This window comes from Plectropomus leopardus, chromosome 4 (genome assembly GCF_026936395.1).
Source record: "Plectropomus leopardus strain MGB_pleo_1.0 chromosome 4, ASM2693639v1, whole genome shotgun sequence".
Lineage (NCBI taxonomy): Eukaryota > Metazoa > Chordata > Actinopteri > Perciformes > Serranidae > Plectropomus > Plectropomus leopardus.
In genome coordinates this window covers 6,568,885-6,594,614 of record NC_142179.1, presented here as the reverse complement: position 1 = coordinate 6,594,614, position 25,730 = coordinate 6,568,885, and the positions used below count along the sequence as shown (strand labels likewise).

Here is a 25,730-nt window from a genome sequence, read left to right as displayed (position 1 = left end):
CCCTTACCTTGACATCTGCCTTTTTGTTGAGCAAGGTCTTAGCTGCTGCAATGACAAACACAGACGAAATAACCAGTCAGAGGTGGAGATGAGCAGAGACAGAGCACTGTAGCAAAGTGATTTGTAATATCTGCTACATCTATAACACTACTGAGACTACACTCGACTTTTTGGAATATTATTGACCTCTGTAATAAAGATGTCGTTTTGCAAAGCAATGGCTCAGCTGAGGTAGGCTTATGCTGGGTTCACACTGAACCCACAATTTCACAAATATGTCAATTTTGAGCCATTGCTCCAGAGTGCGTTTCTGCAACAAGCAATTTTGCTACTCTGCTTTACTGTAATCACACATAGAGCTCCATCGCTGTCTGTTTGTGTGTGTGTCTACTCTTCTCTCTCTCTGTTTAGACAAAACTGACACGTGGAATTACTAAGCATGGGATGCATAATTTATTATTGTAAAGAATAAAATAATTTGTTTAATATATAGAGCCTGACTGATATATTTGTCAGCTGATTTCATCACCCAATATTGGTTCACCGACATAACGGCATCTGCTTTTATGTTGTTCGATATACACAATATGAGAGTTAATTTTCAACAATATGATACAGAAAAAGACGTTTACAGTAGTTTAGAATTCTTAATGAAGTGCACTGTTTCTCATTTTAGACAATGCAGTTTATTGTCTACTGATTACTGATTATAGACGCTTAGCGGAAAACAATAAATTAATTTCTAGATCAATAAAATAAATTTTAAGGCAATATCAGGGCTTCCCACACATTTATGTATTTGTTGCGTGCGGCCACTATCAAAACATCTGCTGCAACAAACAGATTTTATATTTTTGGAGCTGGAACTTTAACACTAGAAGCACTACTGGAATATAGACATAAAATTATGTTTCACACTGCATCAGGTGCACGGAGCGTACTCTGGGCACAGATTGAGCAGCAAAACTTTATTTAGAGAGGTAGCGGGAAAAAACAAAACGCAAACGCACACAAAAAAACAAAACAAAACACCATTGTCATTTAGCGGAAACAATGAATATTCTGTGCCAAATGGTTAATTTCTTAAGAAAGAAGCCATGTTGTGGGCGGTATAATGTACAGCGAGCAGGTCGCAATTGTGAAATGAACCCATTCAGAATGATTCAAGACCCGTATCACCCTGTTGAGGTTCGTCTCTGAATAATAGCCTGTTCACTGTTCACTATCATTATCCCTGTACATTGAATATAAATGTGTTTTTCTTCTGGTGATGCTGAGCAGCCAAGATAGCTTCTAAAAATATCCCCCTCTCAGCAATCAATACAACATCCAAGCTCATTATGCAATCACACGATCTGTGAAATAATGGAACATCACTACCCCTCCTAAACAAGTGTATTAGAGTGATGTAAGGGCTTTTATTGATCTAGCAAAGCAACACCTACAGGTCACGAGGTGTTTGATGCTAAAGACCAAAAAGTAGTTTATCAGGCAGCCAAGGAATTATTCCAGTGAAGCATCTCAACCAAATACACAATGCCACACTTATTTTCCCAGTTGCTTTAGGGTCAGAACTCATTGCTTTGTCTTTTAACAATAAAATCACGTTGTTGCCAGTGAAATAAAAATCTCAACTCATTGTTTCACATCAATTCTTGTGCCAAGGTCCCCCTCATGGTTGCGAGGAAGCCAAAACAAAGATGGCTGCCGTGCAAGGCCCGACAATAAACCCTGCCTTAAAAAACTCAGTGGGGGCCTTAAGGAGGATTAGTCTTCAGTCTGCTCTCTAATGAAGGGTAATGAGGGAGGGGGTGAGGGAAAGAGAGGAAGAACGATACTGTAGACACAGTCCTCTGATGAGCATAATACCCATAATCCTTACAACAGTGGAAACTGCGCCTAGACAACAGAACCATCCGCAGGGCACTCGCCATGACTGCGCTGCTGAAGCACGGATAGCGAGGTGGTCCAATTGCGTTAAATAGATACACGTTAACCCAGAGGGGCCCAAAATAAGAGCCAGACTCTGCGGTGGTGTGTCGTCGGAGGCTGCGGGTGTGAGGATGCAGACAGAGGATTAACATGTACAAGATGCCAGATGCTGACGAGATCAGACGAGCAAATGTGTGTATTTTTACTGCTTTAAGGTTGATACCAAAAATGCACCAGCATACTTGTCGGTACCGAACAGGTTAAACAGTGCACTCAAATGAGTTTTAAATTTCCGTTTTTGGATCTGTTTGGTGAGATCTTCTAAAAGTTACAAAATATTTCAATTTCTGTATTGGTAACCACTTACGGGGTTCAACAGTTAAACAATATTCTCCATCAGTGAAAGAAAATAAAGTAATTTTATCCAACCGGGTGCAAAAAATGACCAATTCCAGACAAGTTCCTAAATAATTAGGAATACATTTTACTTTAAAGCATATTTTTTACAATGTTTAGATCGAAATTTTGAATTTAATTAAAAAAGTTTTTCTTTTTTTGCAAATAACTCAACCATAATTCAATACAATATTAACTCTAGGTCTGAAGCGGACTCATGATTATGTCAGTCGAATCAGATCTAGCGGTGAAACATGAATATTATAAAAGTTTGAATGCGATCTATGGGACATTCACTGTGAAAGTGGCATACAGATATTAGAATAAACAAGCTAACGGCACTAAGGACGGGACAGAAATGTGCAACAAAACGTTTTTGCCAACATTAGATAAACAAGAGCCAGAGACTGTGTCATATTAAGTTGCTGCGAGATGTGCATTCACCACTTTTAAGGTGAATAGAAAAGTAACGTTATATCAGAGCCTTATGGTACAGTATCTTCCTAACTCTGTGGGAGGGGACTGCCTGCGTGTCTGCAGGTCCCTATACCAAAGAACAGGGGGAAAGTCAAGAGCTCTCACTCCGCAGCAAAATCTGGGGACCAAAAAGTCCCCATACTATATAGCACACTGACTTAAAAAAGAGACCAAAAAAAACCCATAACACAAACAAAAAAATGATTTGTATCTCTTGGACTTTAAGGGGGGGAGCCCTAATTAACTTATGACCCCATAGAGCAGATTAAGCTCTCCAAATACATAGCGATATTAACATAAAATAAGAGTTGTAGACCAGTAAAGGACTCAAAAAACAGTAGGACATTTGTTCAGCATGATGAATAAGACAAAGTTCCCAGCAGACTGTAATTTTGTCATCATGCAAATATGTCTGCCTCCAAAGGTACGGCATGAAAAAAAAAAATTGAGAAAACAATCAAATTTACTTCTCATAACAAATGTTCTATAGCACTATGGCTACATTATAAAGAATAAATTAGTAATTTCTAAAATGCTGTCGGCTATCGCCAAGTCCCAGACTCCTCTCTCTCTTACTCCCCTCAACATAATCCTTGCTGGGACTTTTTAAAGGGGCTGAGTGCAATTTCAAGTCTAATCAGATGCAATCACATCAGCAGCCAGCCATGTTACATAAAACACTATTTCTGGCAGTCTGGGTTTTTCTTCTCCTTCCTTCTCTCTGCCTCTCTTTCTTTCTTTCTCTCTCCCTTTTCCCTCTCTCTCTGAACATGAGACATAGCTCCTCTCTGATTTCCTCGCTTTCGTTTCCAAACATGCTCCGAGCCAGCAACAATGAATTTTCAAAAGGAGCCCTAAATTTCGTGACAGGGTTCCTACATATTTTCTTTTTCAGATTCCACACCTTTCCAGACTCAAATTTCCAAACTTCTCGCTGCATTTTTCAGACTGTATTTGACACCTATAGGCAGCCCTCGGAAAACCTGCATAAATTGTGGCTGTTCAGTTCACACAACTATGCTGAAAGTTTCACTCTCTGCCCAAAGTGGTCGGAAACTAACCAGTGCTACTGATACTTGTAATATTTTTCCTTAAAGGCACACTTCACCTACAAAATGACCATTTGCATATCTATTAGTCATGCCATGTTACCTTGAATTCCTGAAGAAAACACTTTTAATGGAAACACTGAACATACTGACTGAATGATTAATTGGGGACCACTTGTCAACATTAAAACTATATTGAAACATCCATTAAAAAACTCTCACACAATTCGTACAGTAGAACCTGAGTCTAATTTGTCAAGTCGTAAACTCAGTACCTCCCAAACACACAACAAAAAAAACAGAATTAGGAGTCTGGCTTTTATAAAACGTATATGTAAGTTTCAGTTCAGTATAAATACTGAGGTTTTAGCAAAGGTTTTTTTGACACTTAAATAAATGACACTTGGATTGTACTGCACGAGTTATGTGAGTCTGTAAATTTATGTTTTTACATATTTTTGCTGTTGTTAAGCGTTGCCCCCCAATCAATCAATAAATCAAGATGTTTATCATGTGAGTAAAACACGATTTAGAGGTAATGTAGCATGACTAGCTTACATTCAAATTGTGATTTTGTGTATAGATGTGCATAGTAAGGATAGATGGCCCAAGAAATGAGTCCTAATCCAAGAAATAAGTTAGCATTTTAGCACCCTCAGTTCTCTTGCCTCAAAGTCAATGGGTCTTTTTGAAGGAGTTTTTGGTTAGACGCCTGAAATAAGGTGTTTGGTAAAGAAAAAAAAAGTTTAAAAAACTTTCATGTATTGTTCTACGACATAAAATGTCAGTAAATATCACAATCGTGAATTCTGAAGCTTTTAAGTGTCTTATAAAGTTGGTTGCTATCAAATAGCTAAATGACACTACAGAACGTTGTTTTGCCGAACGCTGCTTTACAACCTCATTGTGGTTGTGATGATGAAGTCGTGCAACCATGGTGTAGTTCATTTATAACTTAACATTTGCTTTTTACTTCTGCCGATTACATTCAATAATCATAAAAGTGGTGTTCCTTTGTGAAGATTATCTTACTGAACAAACTTTATAAGTATTATAAATGAAAGCGCTTACTTTCTGCAATAATCTGAAATCCAGTGGAAAAATCCCATGGGCTTTTTGTTGAGGAAACATGTCAGCCAACAAGAACAATATTATCCATCGGGCACTCTATTCCTTCAACATAGTGAATAAATAATAATATTTTATTGTTCCCCATAAATGAGGGACTGCAAACAGTTGCCTGCTCCAAATGCAACTTTAAAAAACGGGGGAATAGTCTGGAAACGCAAATATTTTTTTTCCATATCTTTCTTTCTTTAATACTTATCCAGATATAAAGATTGTTAAAATCAAATTCCATATTTTTCAATACTGTGTGGGAACCCTGCCATGAGACTATCTATAGGACAGTGATTTCTTAGAGGAGGAGCAGCGATCAAATCACGAGGAGGCCGGTTCAAAGACCAGTGTCTGGCTCAGTCCTCATCAGTAAAATATCACATCCTTAGCTGATTTTTAAAGCTGTCACTTGAGAAGTGTGACAGTGATCATCCACCAGCGGCCTTTCATCCAAGCTTACTTATTTCACTCTCCTGCCTTAAAGTACCTCATGTTTGAATTGAGGTTCACACACTGAGCAGTCGAGGGAGGAGCACTAGGAAGTGATGAAGAAGTACTACATAATCCGGGGGGATGTGAGAGTGGCATGAATGTGCATGGTTTCTTGTTGTGCTGTTGTTCCTCCTTCCAAAGGCTGATTGTTACTGAGGGGAAGAAATGGGGTCAGAAGAGTGTCAAGTTCATTCTCGCTTGTTCTCTGATGGCTTGGCAAAGGAGGAGAGGACATGGGAAGGAGAGCAGGGAGGAAGGGTAATGAAAGTGATAAGGGTATTTCACTGAGCTTATTACAAACACCATTATTCTGTCAGAGTGAATTAAAAAGAAAAACTTTGCTATTTTGCTTTTTTTTTTTTTTTTTAAATGGCTTGGATTCCAGTGACGGAGAGGAAATCTCTGAGGAAAACCTGAAAAATCAAAGGTAGCTTAATTCAAACGGAGGGTGAAGAAGCAAGGGGCGCTCCTTACCTTGCCACAAATTACACATGAAGCAAGAAGAGAGAGGAGGAAGAGATTAAAAAAAAAAGTCATTTCTATAAATTCCCATTAAAATAACGCAAGATGCACCACTGCAGAAGCGAAGCAAGGACGGGCATGGGTTCACATGAAGATTTAGAGGCTAATCACACAAGCCAAAACTGGAAGGGACCCACTTAGGTGCCAGAGTTCCTCACGAACTTTTAGCATGTTGAAAGCAGGGACACATTAAAAGACACATTCAGCCTACTTCTGCATTAGGATGAGGTGAGGTCGAGCAGACAGTGATTGCATTTGTGTGAATGAATATGCGAGACAGAGCGAGGCCTCCGGTAAACCAGCGAGGCAGAGTGAGGCTGATAGGGGGAGGCAGCCCACTATAAATGTTTGATCGGAGCCTAGTGGAGGCTCAGGGACACAGAGAGGACTGTGGAGTCCCAGTGGGCCACAGAAACAAGGACACTGCCACCACTTCTGTCTCCTTAGCTCAACGCTAGACTGTCATGTGAAGCTCTTTGTCGTATATGCCTAAGGCCCACTTCTGCGTACCCAGAACAAACACATTAGGTCGCGGTTCACATTTATCAAAACGTCCTCCGAAACTACTGCGCTGCAATTCACGGTTCAAATATTTATGGTGTCGAAAATACTAAAAACAGACTTGACAAAAATGCCAGAGACATGGGTCCCTGGAGCTGTGTTTATAAGCTCACAATTGGGTTTATCAGCACTAACATTCTTCAAATAGACAGTATTTTTTAAAACTTCCATAATATACTGTGAAGGAGCAAGACTTTTATAGCTAACATGCTCAGAAAAAAACTAGCATATCGGTGAAGACAGCCGAGGATGCAGCAAGCAAAAGATTTTTCTCAAATAACAGCTAAAGGAAAGTAAATATTAGATTTACATTTGTCAGAAATAAGACTTTAAGAAAATGTACATGCTCAGTGTGCATAAATAGGCTGGTTAAGAGGTAAGCCCATAGATTGTGTAATAAAGATGGACGACTTTAAAGCTCCCCAAAAATGAAGCCAAATCTTCTTGACTGCCCCCTGGTGGTCATAAACCCCGCCCCCTTCATGTAAGTGAATAGGACATGGGCCAAAATAAAAACTCAAGTCAAGTAGTTCTTATCATTGATGATTGTTCAAGTGTTTGTTTTTCTTCTAAGTTTCTAAGTTTTAATTTAATTAGTTATTTGATGCTACAAAAATGGGGGTTTATGTTATCACTGACAGCATTGTGTGCCAGTCAGTTTGCTCACAATCAATGGCGCTGCTTGCTATTGGTCGGTTAACGGGAACTAGGCTGCAGATTCTGGTTCCAAATAATGCCAGATCACTGGATTACGGCCAAAAATGTGCATTGATTGGCCAGGTTGTATAGATTCTGGCTTCATTTTTGTACAGCGGGATGAAGCAAAGACGTGTTGTCCATCTTTATAGACAATCAATTGGTATGTCAAAATCACTTGACGTGGAAGTTTTACTTAAAAAGTAAAAAAAAATGCAGCTCTATACAATCATGCTGCCTCTAAAATTTTCCTCACATCTTTCTGCACACACTGTGAGACTACAACTGGGTTACAGAATTAAAAAATTCTGAACTACATAAAGAACGTGGGCGATATGAGAGCTACAGCTCAGTTCGTGGCTCAGTAAATGGGCTACTATGGCATACATCCCCACATATCCCCAATGCAACAAATAAAATAACAGTAAAGCAACTACTTGAGAGGTTTTTGACATTGTGAGAACCAGCCCAGCCTTGCATCTTCCACAGTGTTCACCATGCACCAAAAGTTCCCCCGTGTTGCAGCGCATGCACCAGTCCAGTGCCCCATGCAGCATTCACTGACAGCTCTTGGGCAGCTCCATCCTTAAAGTGACAGGGGTGAACTTTCCAGTGTCATTGTCAGACAGAGAAAAGAAGAGAGAGGGAAAGAGGAGTGAGAAGGGGAAAGAGCAGATGTGAAAGTGAGATGGAAAGTAGAAAGTATGCAGGTGGAGTTGTGAAAGAGTGAGCAGAGAGGTAGAAGTGACAGAATATAAGAGAGTGAATGGGTTAAAACTGAGTGTGAACAGAGGTGAAATGGGAAGACAAAAGTGAGAAGAAAAAAAGAGAAACTGAGAGACAGGACAGCGGTTTGGTTGGGTCGAGGCCATGCTCTGTCGCTGTGTCTAGAGATGGAGATTATGGGATGGATAGGTGTCAGCGGAGATGACAGCAGTGATGGACACGACAGCCGTCCAATCAGATCTCAGAGAAGAGGTGACAGATGTGCTGATGTGGAAAATGACAGCAGTAGCTTCGCTTCCATCAGAGTAAATCACAAATTATGAAGTATGAACACAGAATGGACAAATGGAAATTAAATCATTCACTAAAACATCTTAAAAATGAATTTCTTATTTGCTTTTAATAGAAAATGGCTTTACCTATGAGGAATTCCTACAATAACTGTAATTACATCTCTTCAGATTTAACCTTGTGACTGTTTTTCTTGATGTTTTTTAACCCTTTGAAAGCTGAGCAAATTGGTTTATTTCTACACATGGCCTTAAAAATAGCAAGTAATAAGTTAAAAGTTACAAGAAAAATACATGAAAATAAGAAAAAAGAAAAGTAAATAATAAAAATCAAACAAGAAAATTACCTGAAAAAGAGCAGAAAATTATATTATATAAAATCATATTTATATTTTGTTACATATATATATACATATATATACTTTTTTTCTGTAACATTTTTTTGATAATTTTTTACCTTTAATTGTCAACTGTTTTTTAAAACTATTTCTCAGTTGATTTCCAGGTCATTATATGCATCACCATTTGACTAATTTCTTGCAGTTTGTGGGACATTTCTTGCCAAGTTGGTCACTGCATTATCCCCATTGTTTTTAAAAGAAATTATACCAAATGTGTTAGATTTCAAAGGGGACAAATAACTTTAGACTTTTTTAAATAAATAGATATGTTGTTTTTTCTCATGCTTTGAATTTTTTTTCTAAATTTACTCTTTTTGCAATCTGGGGAACATTAATTACAAAGTTGCTTATTGCCCCCCCTCCCCATGATTTAAAAAAAAAAAGAAAAAGAAATCGCACCAATTTGCTAAAGGTTCAAATTCTTGTGACTTAAAGCAACACAAGAAAAGTGATGTCGCTCCAAGTTTCAAAGGGTTAATCACTGTGATGTATCAAAAGGTTGCATAATGCTAGATAATAAGATGGAAACACAGCTAACGCTGCAGATGATGAGTTGATGGGAAATGAAGTTATTGGCGTGATCAGCCATCATGCTCTGAGCTCCCATGCTGAGGAAGGAGGGAGGGAGGAGCAAGAGGAGAAACATGAAAGAGAGGGAAACGGAAAAAGAGGAAGAATAAAGTGTAAAAGACAGGGACAGAGAAGGGGGAAGGGGGAAAACGGGTGGCATGCCCTGGGTGAGCCACCACGCTACCTTGTTCCACCAGCCCTGCGGTGGTGCCGGCGGCTGCAGCCACTGCTGCCGCGGCCGCAGTGACAGACGCCGGAGCGGTGGTCTGCCTGCTGCCCACTGTTAAGAGTCCAATATCCAGTCACGCACGAACAAAGACAGTTACAACGCAAAGAGGGAAGGACAAGAAAGGGGTGAACGGGGAACAGTGGGTAACGATGGAGTGATATTTAGAAAGAAGGGCGAAAGAAAAGAACGTGAGGGCAGGTGAGTCAGAGACACAGCAGGAAGGTGGGCAGGGTGGAGGGACAGAAAGGTGAGACACAAGAAGGCGGAGACAAACAGGGCTCATTAGTTTAGAGAAGGAGGATTCATCCGTACGCACAAGGCGCTGACATCATTTGGCGGCGACACAAATTCTGTCAGAAGTGAATCCGCTGCTCTGACAGAAGGATCGCCAGAGAAACGAACCTCTGACGCTCATATTTTGTCTCAATGTGTCCCTGAAAACAGCGTTATTGTTAGGATGATGACAAAACTGAATTTAGTCAATGTTAGTAGGGTTAGATTTGACCTAAAAACTGTCGAAAACATTAAAAATTAACAGCAGGGGGTGAACTTACTGCAGGCAATTCAATGCAACGTTATCAAAGTGACATATTGGTGGCTTCACTTAAGTTATACACCGATCAGCCAAACATTAAAACCACTGACAGGCAGTGCTGGAATGAAACTAAGTACTTTTAGTTAAGCACTGTACATAAGTACACATTTCAGGTACTTGTACTTTGAATATTTTCTCAAGCCACTTTATACTTTTACTCCACTACATGTCAGAGGGAAATATTGTACTTTTTACTTAAATACATTTACCTGACAGCTTCAGTTAGTAGTTACTTTACAATTTAAGATTTTTTCCATAAAAGCAGACTGAATAAAATATAACGTTTTGTTGCAATACCACAATAATTTATACAAGTACAGCTAAACTGAAAAGAAATAAGTTGATTATTCAGTGCATCGTGCAGCAAAAATAAGTGAGACTCCGTTTCTACAGATGTTTCGCAGCCACGCCGCGCCTGGGCAGCACCTGGGCAGCAGTGTGGCTGCTCTAAACTGTTAAATGGTCACCAAAAAACAAAAATGCAATGTGTTCCACAATGCACACACACTGCTCATACAGGCAGTGTGTCCTAGGCGTTAGTCTGAAGTTGTTTTTTTGGCGGTGTTTTTCAAGTGGCATCCACATGAATGCTGGGAGCAAAGGGTCTCCCAGCAGAACATTGCATTGTGACAACATGATTTATGTTATTTACTTCACCTGTTACTGGTTTTATTGTTTTGGCTGATAGGTGTTTACAGCGGGGATATACAATTCTACAATTTACAGCTTTAAATTAAACATGAACTTCATCCTAATATGGCATGAACACATCACATGTGGAGGGAAAAAGAACCGCCTCCGTGTCAGCACGGAGACACTGATGCACTGATGTGTATAATGAATGATTCATATGAGGAGAATATAGTACCAGCTTGTGTAAAGCTCTTAAATTGGCTTATGTGTTGATGTAATGTGCCACAGCTATCTTTTACTATGTTTTCCCAGGGTTGCAAAGGGGTAAATGTCCAGAAATTTTCCAAGGGAAGTAAAGCTTAGAAGTTTTGCACAATTACAAAACAAAAATTGTATCTTTTATTAGTTCTCTTATTTGGAGGGAAAATATACGTTAAAAAAAGAAATACTAGGTCTTATGGCATGTTTTGGTAAAAAGTTTGGGCTGAATAGTTAATCAGTATTTTATCAAAATTGCGCATTATCTACATCGTAAGAGGCCAGATATTTGTTAACGGCAAAATGTGCCAAAATACTAATCTTTATCAAGTTTTGTGGCGCTACAGTGATGTGCAGTCTAAATATTATATTCTACAGATTTAAGAGCATTTTTTTTTTTTTTATAAAAACCCACATATGATCATTTGAATGTATTTTTCACAAAAAACAAGAAAAAAAAGAAGCAAAAACTATAATTCCCTCTAATACTGTGAGTCATATGGCCATGACAATATCAGTCACAATAATTGCAATCATATATAAAAATATATATATTTTAAATAGTTTACCCCTAATGCTGATTTAACTGAGTTCTAATCATGCTCTTCATTCAGCAGTGCACTCTTTCATCACAGACAACTTACCAGCATCCAATTAAATATGAATTCAGGTTGGACAGTGAAGATGAGGCATCAGAGTCTCAAATTAAAGAAGTCCATAGAGAAGATGTGATTTGGGACCAGAGTCATGATTTTCCTGACTTGTCTTGGGACTTGACACAGGATTTGAGTGCACAGACCTGAGACTTACTTGTGACTTGCAAATCAATGACTTAGATCCAACTTTGGCACATTATGTGCAAACAAAAAAAACAACTGTATTTACATGTTATTAGAATTATTTCCTATAAATTCCCATTAATTCCCATGGAAAATGTCCATCTTGAGTATTCCCAGAATTTTGCAACCCTGTCTTTACCTGAAATTCTGTTTTTTTCACTTTTTATTGATTTTTCATTTTCTCTCTGACTCATTCACCTGACAACCTCATACTTATGATAGTAGGAGTACTACTTCCTGAGAAGAGGAAAGCGAACGAAGAGGAAAAGATATTTCAGAACGTGACGCAGAGAGGCCACAAACCTGGGTCAGTGTGTGTGTTTGTGTGTGTTAAAAGCTGAGTGGTTGTTTAGTTCCCATTGCAAAGCTTACAGTGTGAGAGTTGCTGCTGTGAGTCATGTTTACTGAAGCAGCATGCTTGCACGCGCACACACACACACACACACACACACACACACACACACACACACACACACACACACACACACATCACTCACATCTATATATGCAAAACACTCACATACTGTACATGAACACAGATTCTGTCGTTTTGATTTCATTAAAATTAAGTGAAATTATCACAAAACTCTTCACAAACTCATTCTGTTACCAGAAATAACCCCTAAAAATACGTCACTGGCAAAGTTGACTGTTAGTTACTCGCATGTATCCTCTAAATCAACGTCATCATAACGTCATTAATACGATCTTCCATTCAACTCTGACTTCTTTTCAAAAGCTAAATGGAAAAATCATACCTCGACAATGAGTTTTTTTCATTTTCATTTCACTGACGGCAACAGTGCTGAAAATGTCTCATTTGGTGAAACTGATGATTCTTTTTTTTCTGAAAAAATCTTTGGATCTCACAGTCTATAAAATACAAAAAAAAGAGGTCCTGACCAAAGAAAATAATTTGTAAAAGTGTCTCTAAGGGAGTCTCAAGAGATAGCAGGTACAAAATATTATATTGTGCATCTTAGATAATGGCAGAGATTTCAAACAAATGTTAAACCTTTAGAAAAGTGTCATCTGTCACAGAGATATACATAAATACCAGGACGAGCAGACACAAACACATCCACAGCTTGCTGATAAAATTCAGTGTTTCCCTAAATCTTATCGCAAAAATCACAGCCTACCATGCCTTAATTATTTTCACAACACTTAACACCTAATTTAGATAAATTGGTAAGTATGAACGTGTGGCCAGTAAAGAACTTTATCTTCAGGTCAGAAGTCTGAAATAAGGTCTGTGCTTCTCACGAGCTTCAGACATTTTCATGTTTTTTTACGCCCGTTAATTTTGAATTTTGAAGCTTTTAAGTGTTTTGAAAAATGCGGTTTCTGAAAAATGGCTGAATGAGACTACAGAGCATCATCACAGTGCACACTTTACATCCTCACTGCAGTGAGGTCACTGGTGTACATCGTTTAGAGCCTTGAGTATTACTTATTACTACTTCTGGGGATTGTATTCATCCTTTTAAAATCATAAAATTGGTGTTAGTTTGTGATGATTATCTTGCTAAACAAAAGTATCATAAACTTTTGTTTACCATGGAGCTGATTTTCTGCAATAATTTACAAACCACTGGGATAATCCAATTGGCTTCCCTTTTTGTGTGTGTTTTACCTGTATTCTATTTTGATGTTTGTGCAATGCTATTTTTTTGTTTTAAAATCGTCAAGATATTGTATGCTCTTATTAATTTACTTACATTCTCCTATGACTGTTTTTTTATCATTCCTGTGTTTTATCTAAACATGCCTCTCTGTTGTTTATTCTCTTAATGAAGCATTTTGCTCAAAATGTGTTGTTTTTAAATCTACTTTACACAAAAATGTGACTTAACCTGTAGAGCAAACCAGGTTGATTGGTAACTTCCAGGTTGACTTTAAAATAAACCTCATCTCTGCATCACTCTGTAGTGTTCGAAGTAATCTTTGCAGTTTAGTTATCATGAATATTAAAGTTTTTGAGTGATAAATCTAAACTGTCATCCCACTTAACTCAACATACTTTTGAAGTGAAGACTTTGTTTAAAACTTACATTAATTCATTGTAACAGCTATTTTTTAAATAACTTTATTGAAGAAGACGACGCTTTGTATGAAAAGTCTTGTCACCTCCTTTAGAAAGATAAACACTTGAATGGAGAAAAGGGAAACACTGAAGTTGCACTGAGATGAAATGAAAATGTGATAAACTTTACATAAATAAATATCTCTTTGTTTAAGGTAGATAAATACGTCTGTCACTGCATGTGTACTGTTACCTGTTTTCGAGGCGCGTGCCACCATTTTTGCAAAACAGAACATCAAAGTAAAAAAGTCTGACATTATTTTGTCTTTTTTTCAGCTTTAAAGTGATCACAAAAGTTTAACCTCTGAGAGCCAAATACTAACCCCCTGTAGGCTTCAAAAATAAAGGTTTGTTTGCTTTTTCTTAAAGAACAAAATCAGTGACCAGCTTGGATTCACGTCAGAGGGACTGGATAAACCTGGTTTTGAGTGAAGTATCACTTTAAAGAGCCTCTGAGTAAGAATGGTGACATGTTCCTCAAAACCAAACTGAATTTCCTATATTCAACACACATTTCCCCTTGTGCTTAAGTATGTGCATACAGCAACACAAGCAGCTTGCTAACAATAAAATCCCTACATTGAAGGTGTTGATGTAAACTGCACATTAACTGATGTTTCACTGGCATGAATGTAATGAGGGACACAAAAATGACGTCCAGGCAACACTCACCAGAGAAATTTCGAGAAACCAGCATGGTAGTAAGAATGGCCCCCTGAGAAGAAAACAAAAAAACAAGTTTAGTTTCAACCACTTAAAGCAGTAACATAATCATTCTGACACGTTTATACAAATAAACATCCATTTCACCACTGTCACTAAATGATGTACCAAAACCCAGGAGATTACAGCTTTTACATTTGCTGCTCAAAACTAGAAACACAGACGAGTCCTGACTCACAACAACTTTAACTTTGTTATCATTAAATCCAAAGAAAAAGTGCATCAAAATAGTATCACCAAAGCTGTTTGATTAACAGATAATGAAATGTGAAATGTGATGTTCAACACATAGGTCGATGGGGATTTACATTACTTTGGAGTCAGCCTCAAGTGGCCGTTCGATGAACTGCAGTTTTTGACACTTGTGCATTGGCTTCATTTTCCAGCCTAGGAGACTGCCCTTGGTTGAAATCAGTCAAGCCAAAATCTGCAAGGGCCCACCTGCTGGACCAGCCTTCTCATTTTACAGCTAAACAGTACACTAAAGTTTGTTTCTGAAAACATTTGAGGTAAGAAATAAGTAATGCAGTAACACAGTCTTGATTCTAATATGATAAGCGTTGCCTAGTTTGATCAACTCATAAGAAGTGATTGACAGCTCCTCATCTCTAACTCCAGCTGCAGTGGACTCTAGCAAATGCCATTAGAGGCACTACGAGGAGGAGGACCACACTTCTTTTTTTCACAGACTATCTGACTCATGCACTACCTCATGGATGTAGTGACAGTTTCAGCAAATATGACAGAAAGTTATTTTTATACAAGTCACCAACTGCAGCTGTAAAGCACTATCTTGGCTCTACAAGAAGAGAAAACACCAAACTGTACTGCTTGTGTAAACTTCTGAGACCTGATCACCTCTAAAATTAATTTAATATTAAAGCATGCAGGGTTAGACTGAGAGAGTGAGGCGAGGTTAGGACAAATTCACATTAAAATATACTATTATTGCAAACTGAGTCAGCAGTGAATGTGACCTAAAAGTAAAACACAAAGATGTGGGAGAGAGGGTACGAGGCATAAAGCAGCTAATCTTTGTACTTCTCTCTGGAGAGATCATTTACAACTGGAGCTGATAACTTTTTATAGGCCCATTAAAATGGCACTGAATTGCAAACAGACCGTGGTATTTAAGAGCTGCAGAGGTGGAAAATATACTTCATTTTTGGACAGCTAAAATGAGATGCCACTCTACTGTAACCATAGCAAAGGCGGTGCACTTCTGGAGCAGTAATGCTGATGTTTTTTTTTTGATGAAACATATGACAGATGAAAATTTTTTGGGGGTTTTTGGAACACATTTTCTTGTATTTGTTAGTTGTAGAGTTGATGTCTCACGATCTGATGTCACACTATTTCTCTCACCATTTACTGTTCTATTTATGAGGATTATACCGAATAGTTTGAAGCTTAATTTATCAGAATCAGAATCGGGTTTTATTGCCAAGTACATTTACATGTACAAGGAATTTGATTCTATGTTTTGTGCCAAACAATTATTACAGAGGAAAAACATAAAGAAATATAGTAATTTTAAATAGAATAAGATATAGGATATAATATAGAAGCAATATAAAAATATAAAATAAAAAATAGAATATACAGAAAAAATATATATACAAAAGGTGCGCTGACATTAAAATCATAAAACATTTAAATGCTTCTCACCTTTTTTCCCTGTTCATTTTGATGAAACCCAGTATTTCTGCACAGTTGCAAACTACACTTACATTATTAGCATTATACTGTTAATAGAATTAGATTTCCAGTGGTGGCTGCATAGGTTTCCGACTCATGTGATCCAAACATTTCAATATTGTTACCTAGGATCCAGGTCAGTCCTTTGCATGACTGAGTGTTAGTAACACCAAATACAACCACTTTTATTTAAAAATAACCTTTTTTGTCATTGCATAATGTTGCTACAGTATAAGCATAAGGGCACAACTGTCATTCCATCATTGTTTTATGCCCTTATAGGATAAACCTGCTGCCTATTTACATTTATGTTGACAAAACTAAAGCGTTATTATCCAATAAATCACTTTAATCAAACTGAGGAAAACTGACATCATTTAGTCCAAGTGAACATTTGAGTTTTGAAGAAATCCCTTAAAGATGTCTGAAATATTTTGTTCACAAGAATGAAACGGACGAGGTCACATGACCTTTGTCTATGACAAACAAAATCAGTTTATCATTCAGTCCAAGTGGATGTTTGTGCCAAATTTGAAGAAATTCCCTTCACAAAAATAGGACGGACAGATAACTCAAATTGCCTCCGGGCGCAGCTATTGCTACATGGGCTTGCACTTGTGTAGCACTTTTCAAGTCATTCAACCACTCAAAGCATTTTCACAATGCGAGTCATATGCACCCATTCATACATACCATCCACTGCTGGCTGAGGCTACTGTACAAGGTGCCACCTGTTCCTAAATTTTTAACCACTCATATAGATGACCACACAGATGGAACAGCCATCAGGAGCAATTTGAGGTTCGGTATCTTGCCCAATGATACTTCGACATGTTGACAGGAGGGGCCGGGAATCAAACCGCCAACCATCACTTGAGCCACAGCCCCCCCACAAAGGCATTTAAATATATCTGTCTGAATTATACTGTTTTTATGTTAAAGAAATCCACTACTGAAGGAAAGAAGAAAAACACTGATAAATACAAACTTTTGTACGGCAGCATATGAGGCATGACAGGCCCTCTAGCTGGTTTCCTTTTATAATGAAATGTACTATGCAACGTCTTTTGATATTCAAGAGATGACTTTTTGATTTGCCTATAATATAATATATTGCATTATTCAAGTGTATATAATGAAATTCGCACTGGCAGGTAACTTTTTATCTAAATATATTCAATTAATCAAATCCCTGTCTGACTTTTCTGTGCTGTTGCTTTCTATATGATTGATGACTGTATCATTTTTGTTCTTTACGATGTAACTGAATGTCTGAGATTGCAAGTGTCTATTTCTTCCTAAAAGTGAAAAGCTGAAGACAAGGCACGTTAGCATGTTGGTTGAATGATCCAGCATTTGTCTGCAGCCACCTGTGTTTGTGCTTCCACTTTCTCACGTGCTGGTATTTAAGCCGTGCCAAGACTGTCCCGAAAGCAGCAGGGTAACAGTGGCATGCTCCAACGGCTGAGCTTTGCTATTCACACAAAATGTCAGCAATAAATCAGTGCAGAAGGGAAACTATGCATGTCGGATAACTCGACATCTGAATTCTTTCACCTCAGTCAGGTGAGAAAGCTCGAATACATATGATTACATTATATTCTTTACTCTAGGCCATCTTGAATTTACAGATGAGAAGCATTACAGGAAAACAGTGAAGAGTGCAAATATCAGGCTTGGAATTACTTTGTTAAATATAAAATGATTGGAAAGAAACTTAAGAATAAATTTAAGGGAAAGGGTTATTTTATCTGGCACAAGAGCTTCGTAGAGTAGAAGGTGAAGATGTGGAAGATGATGCAAACATACCTTGAGTTTCCTCCTGGCATTGAATTTCTTCAGGCACTCCACAGTCTCCTGTCTGTGCATCATGGACGCCACTGTGGACCGTTGCTGTGAGAAGGAGGAAGACAAGGAGGAGGACAACCAGAGTCAGCAAGAGGAGGAAAAGACAAGAAGAAAATCAGTTAATCAAGGTTTTTCTTCTTGTTTGTTCGAGTAGTTGCGTAACAAGATGTGAAGCGGGGGACACTTACGCAGACCCATGGGTGCTTGAGGGCCTCTTGAGCAGTGATCCTCTTGGCTGGGTTGATGGTCAGCATCTGGTTGATCAGGTTTTTGGCCTCTGGGGTGACTGTGTCCCACTCAGGGGACGGAAACTGGGACAAACACAAGCACACGTCTTAACATTCAATGTAGAGCTGCAACGATTAGTTGATAAATCGTTTTTTTTGGAAATTTTGACATCAACATGCGGGATGTGCCGATATTAATCAGGTTTGAGGAGCATTCTTTGTACATATATATGAGAATATTTATACTCAGTGTTCATGATAAAGTCATTTTTATACATCACATGTGGAACAAGCTTCGATACATCGAGTATATTCGGTTTTTCGCCCATTCATAGAAAGACATGGTATGAAGTTAAGTACAGGAACATTTCCTGAAAATTTGCAAAAAAAAAACCCAACCCCAAACTAAACAACAAAAACAAGGAAATTTAACAAAAAAAAAATACAAAGTGAGAAATCTTTAAGAAAACAACTTAATTATAATAATTCTGTAAAATAATTTTAAGCACATAAATATATATATAAATATAATAATGATGAATATAGTTCAATTAACATTTTTAAAAAAAATAATTTCATACATCTACTTTTTTGTCTTCTTTGGTGTTCATGCTTTCAGTAAAATTAACTGAGTGATTATAGAGAATTTTACCAAGCTGTGAGTAATATGTCCGTACTGACAACATTTTTTAACATATATACATACTTGTACGCGCAATCTAAGCAGCTAACTAACCTGAGCTCCAGCAGGTAGCCAACAACCCGGTTTTATACATCCAAAGAATTTCTATATAAATGAACTTCATGGTAACCAGACCGGGCCTCTAAGTGAGACAGACCTTTATTTATCAAAATGTGTCACCACACCTGGCTAATAAAAGGGACTGGGCATTTAATTGGGACTAGGCTTATATTTGAAGTTTTATGGTAATTTATTTGTTGGATAGCTTTACAGTAAAAACACACCAAAAGTGCAGCGAGAGGGAGAAAATAAACACACAGGTCACAGACCAGACATGAACCCAGGATGTCGCCGGTTAACATTATAGCCACTGTGGCCTCATGTGGGTGTGTTTCTTAATATCAAAAGGACAGACCAAACACAGCCCCAAGCAATTTGTTAAGGAGCTCTAAACCCATCAGGTCCTGTTGTGTTCAGGTGTAAATGTCAGGGTCTGTGTCCTGGGAGCCCAGAATCCCGGCCAGAGAGTCCGTCAGCCTCTCTCTGCCTCTCTCTCTATTTGGCATGGCCTTAAATGTGATCTAAGGTGAGGCTCCCTCTCTTGCACCCCCTGAAATATGAATGAGGTGACTGAGTTACGTAACCGCTGCCAAAAAGGAACGAGGGCAGTGGGAGGAGAGGGGAGGGCATTACAGCAGGAGGGGAGACATAAGAGAGCAGGAGAAGAGAGGAGACTCACATCATAAGCCCCAGCCTTGATCTGCTGGTACAGCTTGTGCTGGTCCTCGTCCCAGAAAGGAGGGTAACCCACCAGCAGGATGTAGAGGATCACCCCTGAGACACACACACATACACACAGGGACACACACACATACACACAGAAAATACATAATTTGTTAAAAAGTGTGCTTCAGTGTTTGTTTTTTGTTTACAATTATCTAGGAAAATACAGTGTGTGTGTGAAGTGTGTAAATGAGTGTGTGTGTTTCTCTCTGTACAACTCACCACAGGCCCAGATGTCCACAGGTTTACCATATGCCTCCTTCCTCAGCACCTCAGGGGACAGGTATCCCGGTGTGCCAGCAAATCCTGCAGTAAACACACACACACACACACACACACACACACACACACACACACACACACACACACACGAATGATTGACACTCTAAAGGCAACAGAGTATCTTCTATCCTTGGATCAGCGGTATAAAAAGCAAAATAATCCTCTGTAAACTACGACTTGGGATCTCAAATACAGATTTGAGGCTTTAAGGTCAGTTGGTCGTGAAGAACTGGCAAATCTCTCGTTGGGGAAAGCCACTGACGCCGGTGCTGATGAGTACAGATGTGAGTAAAAGAGGTACAGGTGAGATGTGGAAGTGTGCCTCAGCAGCTCTGAACTGAGACAGATGCATCCCGCGCACTGTTTGTTTGTTTTTTTGCTTATTTATTTCTGTGTGCAAACAAAAACATACGCTACTCTGGACCTCGATGATCAGAGTTTGATAAACTAGATATTTCATCATGCAGTTGTGTGCCTCTGGCACCAGTCAAGTTGCACTTACAGTTTACATCCATGCCTGTGCAAATATTGATGCTCCAGACACAGAAGATCTACACAATCAGCTTCAAGGTGGTTCTTGAAGGTTCTTGAATTATGGCCAAAAACATGTTGTATGAGGTCACCGTGACCTTGACCTTTGACCATCGACACAGGAGATATGTTACCCAAGTTCAAAATAAGATAGTATAAGAAATATCAAAAAGTAGAAATACATAAATATTATTGCACATTACTATGACACGTCCAAAAATGTTAACTTTTAATATAGACGAGGGTGAATATATGTTTACATAATCTTGGGCGTATATCCTTTTTGAGCACTAATAAGAATATATCATATAGAATTACATCTTTGTATATAATCTTTTCCAGCAGCTTAAAGGTCCAGTGTGTACGATTTAGGGGGATATACTGGTAGGAATGGACATCCACAGAAAATAAATTTGCCGTCACATTGCATTACGTGAAAGGCTGTCGACTGAAGAGTACTGTAACAATTTCATTACACACAACAAAATCCCATAACTTTTCCAAAACTTTCAATGATTTAATAATTCCATGACTTTTCAAGGACTGGAAAATGTGATTGTGAAATTCCATGACTTTTCAAGATTTTCCATAACTGTGAGAACCCTGACTTTACTCTGTTTATATTGATTTAAATAGCCGGGTCTCTGTGGATTATTTGTTTCCTGGTTAAAATCTGCATTGATATATCGATTAAATGATCACATGTCACTGATGCAAATCGAAAACATAGATCCATATCATCCTCTTTCAGATGCGCCTTTATTTTTAAATTCTGTGTCACCATCACACAGCGTGAGGCAGATGATGGCGAGCAGACATGAGAAAGATGATGAGGATAACGCCGTTTTCTCAGGAATAAATCATCAGTTTGTTTCCTGATAAATTCTCACTTCGCTGACTTCTAACAGTAACATCAGCTGCTCTGTTTCAAAATGTTCGGCTGAAAAAACGTGCATTCATATAATATCTGCTCATATTCAAACCTTATCCTGGCAGACTTAATGATATCGGCAAATATATTAACGTTGTCCAAAGTATCAATATAATATCATATTGTGATGAAACCGTTGATTTACACCCCTAATCTACAGGTGCTGAGCCACACTGAAACTGCTTTAATCAGTTTTAAATCAGACGGTCAGTTTGTTTTGGGGAGGTGGAGACCTCTATGGATAATCTGACTCCTGTTAAAAAACTCTTCGACAATCAACACAGAAAGAATCCTAACCAGGAAAGTTGTGGTTGCAATCTGTAATCCTCAATGTCAGACTCCAAAAAATCCCCCTAAATCTTCCTCACTGTCTCTCTCTGTGATAGAAGGACATTCCTCAGTAAAACCTTTTTTTTATTCTTAGGTCTTTATTCCTTTATCAGGCATTTAAAATACATTTGCAATCCTTATCACTAACCTAACCACAGTATCCGGACCTTATTCTATCACTTTAGTTATAAGGGAGCCCCTTTGTGTCTTTAGATAAATATAAAACAATCACGTGATGTACGTACCAAACCAGGCCTGCTGATCCCCCTGCACCTCGATGGCCAGGCCAAAGTCAGCCAGCTTCACTGCGGCGTTCTTACATTTGCTTGCTAGGAGCAGGTTCTCTGGCTAAAGAGGGCAAGAGGAGATAAATAAGGTTATCAGTTTAATTTGAAATAAAAAATTGGAGGTAAAAAACATGTACTAGTCTTAGCGGGGGAAAAGCTAGAGGTGGAAAACTACGCATGCACAAAGTTTGTAACTGTATTTATCCTTATCGACACTGTATTCAGCACACACACACAAAACACAGATACACACACACGTAGATGTCATTTGAAAAACTTGTGTAGACAAGCAAAAGCTGTACAATAACAGGCCAATAACTCTGTGGACGACCTTTTATTGCTCTGCATGGCTTTATGTGTAAACGCGACCTCGTCAGTTTGCAGTGCTTTTATGTGCTAGCCTCATGTGGTGTGCTGTGGTCTATAGGCTCCATCGCTGTGGCCCAGATAATGCAGTCAGCCTCATTATTCTCTGTCAGAAGAGGGCTCTAATAATGGGCTGCTATCCCCACTGGCCACCAGCTCTCTCTCATTTTGTCTCTACATCTCTCTCAACTCTCACTTCATCATTGCCTCTGTAAAGGCAACTCGAAATCCTCAATGACAAATAAATCACTCTGGTGGAAAAATTTTTTAATTCATTGACATCCATAGTGTTGGAAATCACCAGGCTGGCTAACAGGGTCACCATTAACCCTCTGAAACCTGGATCAGCATCAGTTTTCTTGTGTTGCCTTTAGGTGTCTTTTACAAGCACTGAAACCTTTGAAACGTGAGTATATTTGTTTGATTTCCTTCACAAACATGGGAAAAAGGCAAGCAGCAACTGGCCAGAAAATGTCCTATGACTTGCAAAAAGTTGGTAAAAGGTGACAAGAAAATAACCTGAAAATTGTATTTGGAAAAAAAACCCAGACTCATTAGAGAATAACCAAATAACTGGGGAAAAATACAATGAAATGTATATAAATTTACACACACACACACACACACACACACACACACACACACACACACACACACACACATATATATATATATAAAGTTATTATTCATATTTATATTTAATAGTTTAGGTTTTTTTCTCATTTTTGGCTAATTTTAGGTACTTTTCTTGTTAGTTGCTACCCGTTTATTGCTATTTTTTTGGGTCATTTCTCATCAAGTTGCTCATTGCCTTCTCTCCATGTTTTTGAAAGAAATCGAGACAATTTCCTCAAACTACGAGTCAATATGAATTCCTAAGGTTAGGGAGGTCAGCTAGGCCAATGAAGTAACAAATACACAGATCAGCCACAACATTAAAACCACTGACATACACTACACTAACATATTCCACTGTCTAACAAAGAAAATAAAGTTGATTCAAAGTTTAAACCTACCTATGATATTATTTCTGCCTTTCGCTCTGTCTCTAGAAATCGTTTGTATAAGCGTTAGTTTTAAAATGCTACTACCTTGTTTTGGCTAAATATAACTACGTCAGCAGTAACACTGTCACTTATAAGAGGGACCAAAGTACCAAAGCCTTCAGTCTCACCCAATTTCCCTGCATGGTTGTAACTCAGTGAGCAACAACACAAGTGCAAACTCACAGTACGGCGAGAATGAGGACATTATATTTAGGCTGCATTTCTGTCACTGCCTCCCCTGCACTGCAGCAGCGTGTCTTTGCACCCTCTGCCTTTCTCCCCTCGCTCTCTCTACCCTCTGCTAATTTGTTTAAAGGCACAGGAATACTGTGTATTTAAAGTGCAGATACTTAAAAGTGTGCTTTTATAGCCTTTGAGCCCATAAGTAAAAGAGAAGGAAATGAGCAAGAGCGAGAGAGACTGTGAGTGAAGCGGACCAGTAATCCTGAGGCGCTGTGCCTACCTCGTGTCATCATATTCTCCCGGCTCCACCACTTGGTTAAGCTTTACTCTTTTGTAAACGAGGGAGTTAGAACTTGCCAACACTGCAGCAGTAAGATAATCCGTGAAAACGGATGTGGGTGGAAATTCTGATGAAGCATGCGCTTCCATCAAAAAGGTGCATAAACATCCAGGCCGCATGTTCAGACGTAACAGCAGCAATCGCCATCACTTTTCGATGTAAGCGCTCCATGCCTCTCCATCTCTGTGGCACACACACATACTGAGACATGCACACAGCTGAGGATGACTGGCAACTGCTCTGATTGAGAGGGAGGGTGCACGGATGATAGAGAAAGCTGTATTCGAGAGCAGTGCATGAGTGGGTGTTTAAAGTGAAATGATTCCCATCTTTTTCTCTTCCCTTGTGTTTATCTGTCTGTGGAGGATCTAGCTGCTGTGGGATTCCTCACTAACTCTCCTGCAGAAAGTGGCCAGGATGTAGCCCTCCATTAAGAGGATTTAGGCAGACTGCTGTAGTGTGTAAAAAGAAACTGGCACTAACTCATTTTACCATAACTTTAAGGACTTAATTAATTAATTAAGTTAAAGCAAAGTGCTGTTTGGATTTTTTCGATACTACTGGCTGAAAGAAATACCAAAAATGCCAACTCTTCTACAAAATTCGTCATCTATTATGTTGCCTAAACAGTGGTAGCATTAAACAGTCCAAACTTGGAAAAGGTATGATTGAAATAAATAGATTAACCCTTTGAAACTTCAGCAATTTAAATAGATTATTTTCCAAATAATATGGGAAGGCAATGAGAGACAGAAAAAAATGACCCAAAAATTAGCAAGAAATTAGTAACTTTTAAAATGTAAAAAAAAAACCCAAAAAACATACAACAACAAGAGAACCTGGAAAAATGATTAAAATAATAATATATTATAATTTTAAATATGTATTTATGGTGATTATACATATAGTTTTTCCCTAACTTTTTTATTTTTTTCTAGAAATTTTCCCCTAGCTTTTATTTAAAAAAATCATTTTCTAATTATATTATTTTCTCACAATTTGTGGAACATTTCTCACCAAGTTGCTAAAAAGACTGCACATATTTGCACAGGGTTCAAAGGTTAAAATATTTGTGAAAGACGTCTGAATGCAGCACAAGAAAAGTGACGTCGCTCCAGATTAAGAAAGGGTCAGAGAAGTCAAAAAGACTGTGTTGTAGATGTATTTTAGTTCAATTTCCAGCCATGATTAAAGTATTGTTGTTTTCTTATCTTTACTAGCTGTTCATAGAATTTCCATTATATCCATTACTTTTGTCAGACTGCCTTTAAGACTGACATTTACTCTGAAAAGAAGTACAAAAAAAACACTACTTGTTGCACAGTCTGAACAACATAGGGCTGGCACACATACATTTGTTTGCTGTGTTGTTATGCCGTTTGCCACAACCCAATTCCTTATTTGAGGGATCTTGTCACCGAGCTGTCCTCAGTCATCACACTATGACCTATTGCATGAAATGCTCTCCGATGCTTGGGTGTGAAACCAGATAGGCGTGTCGGCTAAATAAAGAAATAGCCACAACAGTACTGATGAACACAACACGCCTTCGCTGGAATGCCACGACTGACATTTGCATAGAGAAGACCTACTAGACCAAGT

The 25,730-nt window shown here is 38.4% G+C and overlaps 1 protein-coding gene across 33 annotated transcripts in view; it reads right to left on the bottom strand.

Annotated features, from left to right (window-relative positions):
- Nucleotides 1–25,730, bottom strand: part of camk2b1 (calcium/calmodulin-dependent protein kinase (CaM kinase) II beta 1) — a 107,140-nt gene that overhangs the window by 34,996 nt on the left and 46,414 nt on the right. For 18 of the 33 annotated variants that reach the window (XM_088076401.1, XM_088076405.1, XM_088076411.1 and 15 more), the window contains exons 7-13: nucleotides 22,152–22,254; nucleotides 20,055–20,138; nucleotides 19,789–19,883; nucleotides 18,329–18,451; nucleotides 18,102–18,185; nucleotides 14,544–14,586; nucleotides 8–45 (exon numbers count right to left, since the gene is read on the bottom strand). In XM_088076401.1, coding sequence (XP_087932527.1) covers nucleotides 8–45; nucleotides 14,544–14,586; nucleotides 18,102–18,185; nucleotides 18,329–18,451; nucleotides 19,789–19,883; nucleotides 20,055–20,138; nucleotides 22,152–22,254 — 570 coding nt within the window. Of the gene's footprint in view, nucleotides 1–7; nucleotides 46–9,415; nucleotides 9,512–14,543; nucleotides 14,587–18,101; nucleotides 18,186–18,328; nucleotides 18,452–19,788; nucleotides 19,884–20,054; nucleotides 20,139–22,151; nucleotides 22,255–25,730 lie in introns of all 33 variants that reach the window. The other 15 variants (XM_088076397.1, XM_088076398.1, XM_088076399.1 and 12 more) reach the window with 1 other exon arrangement.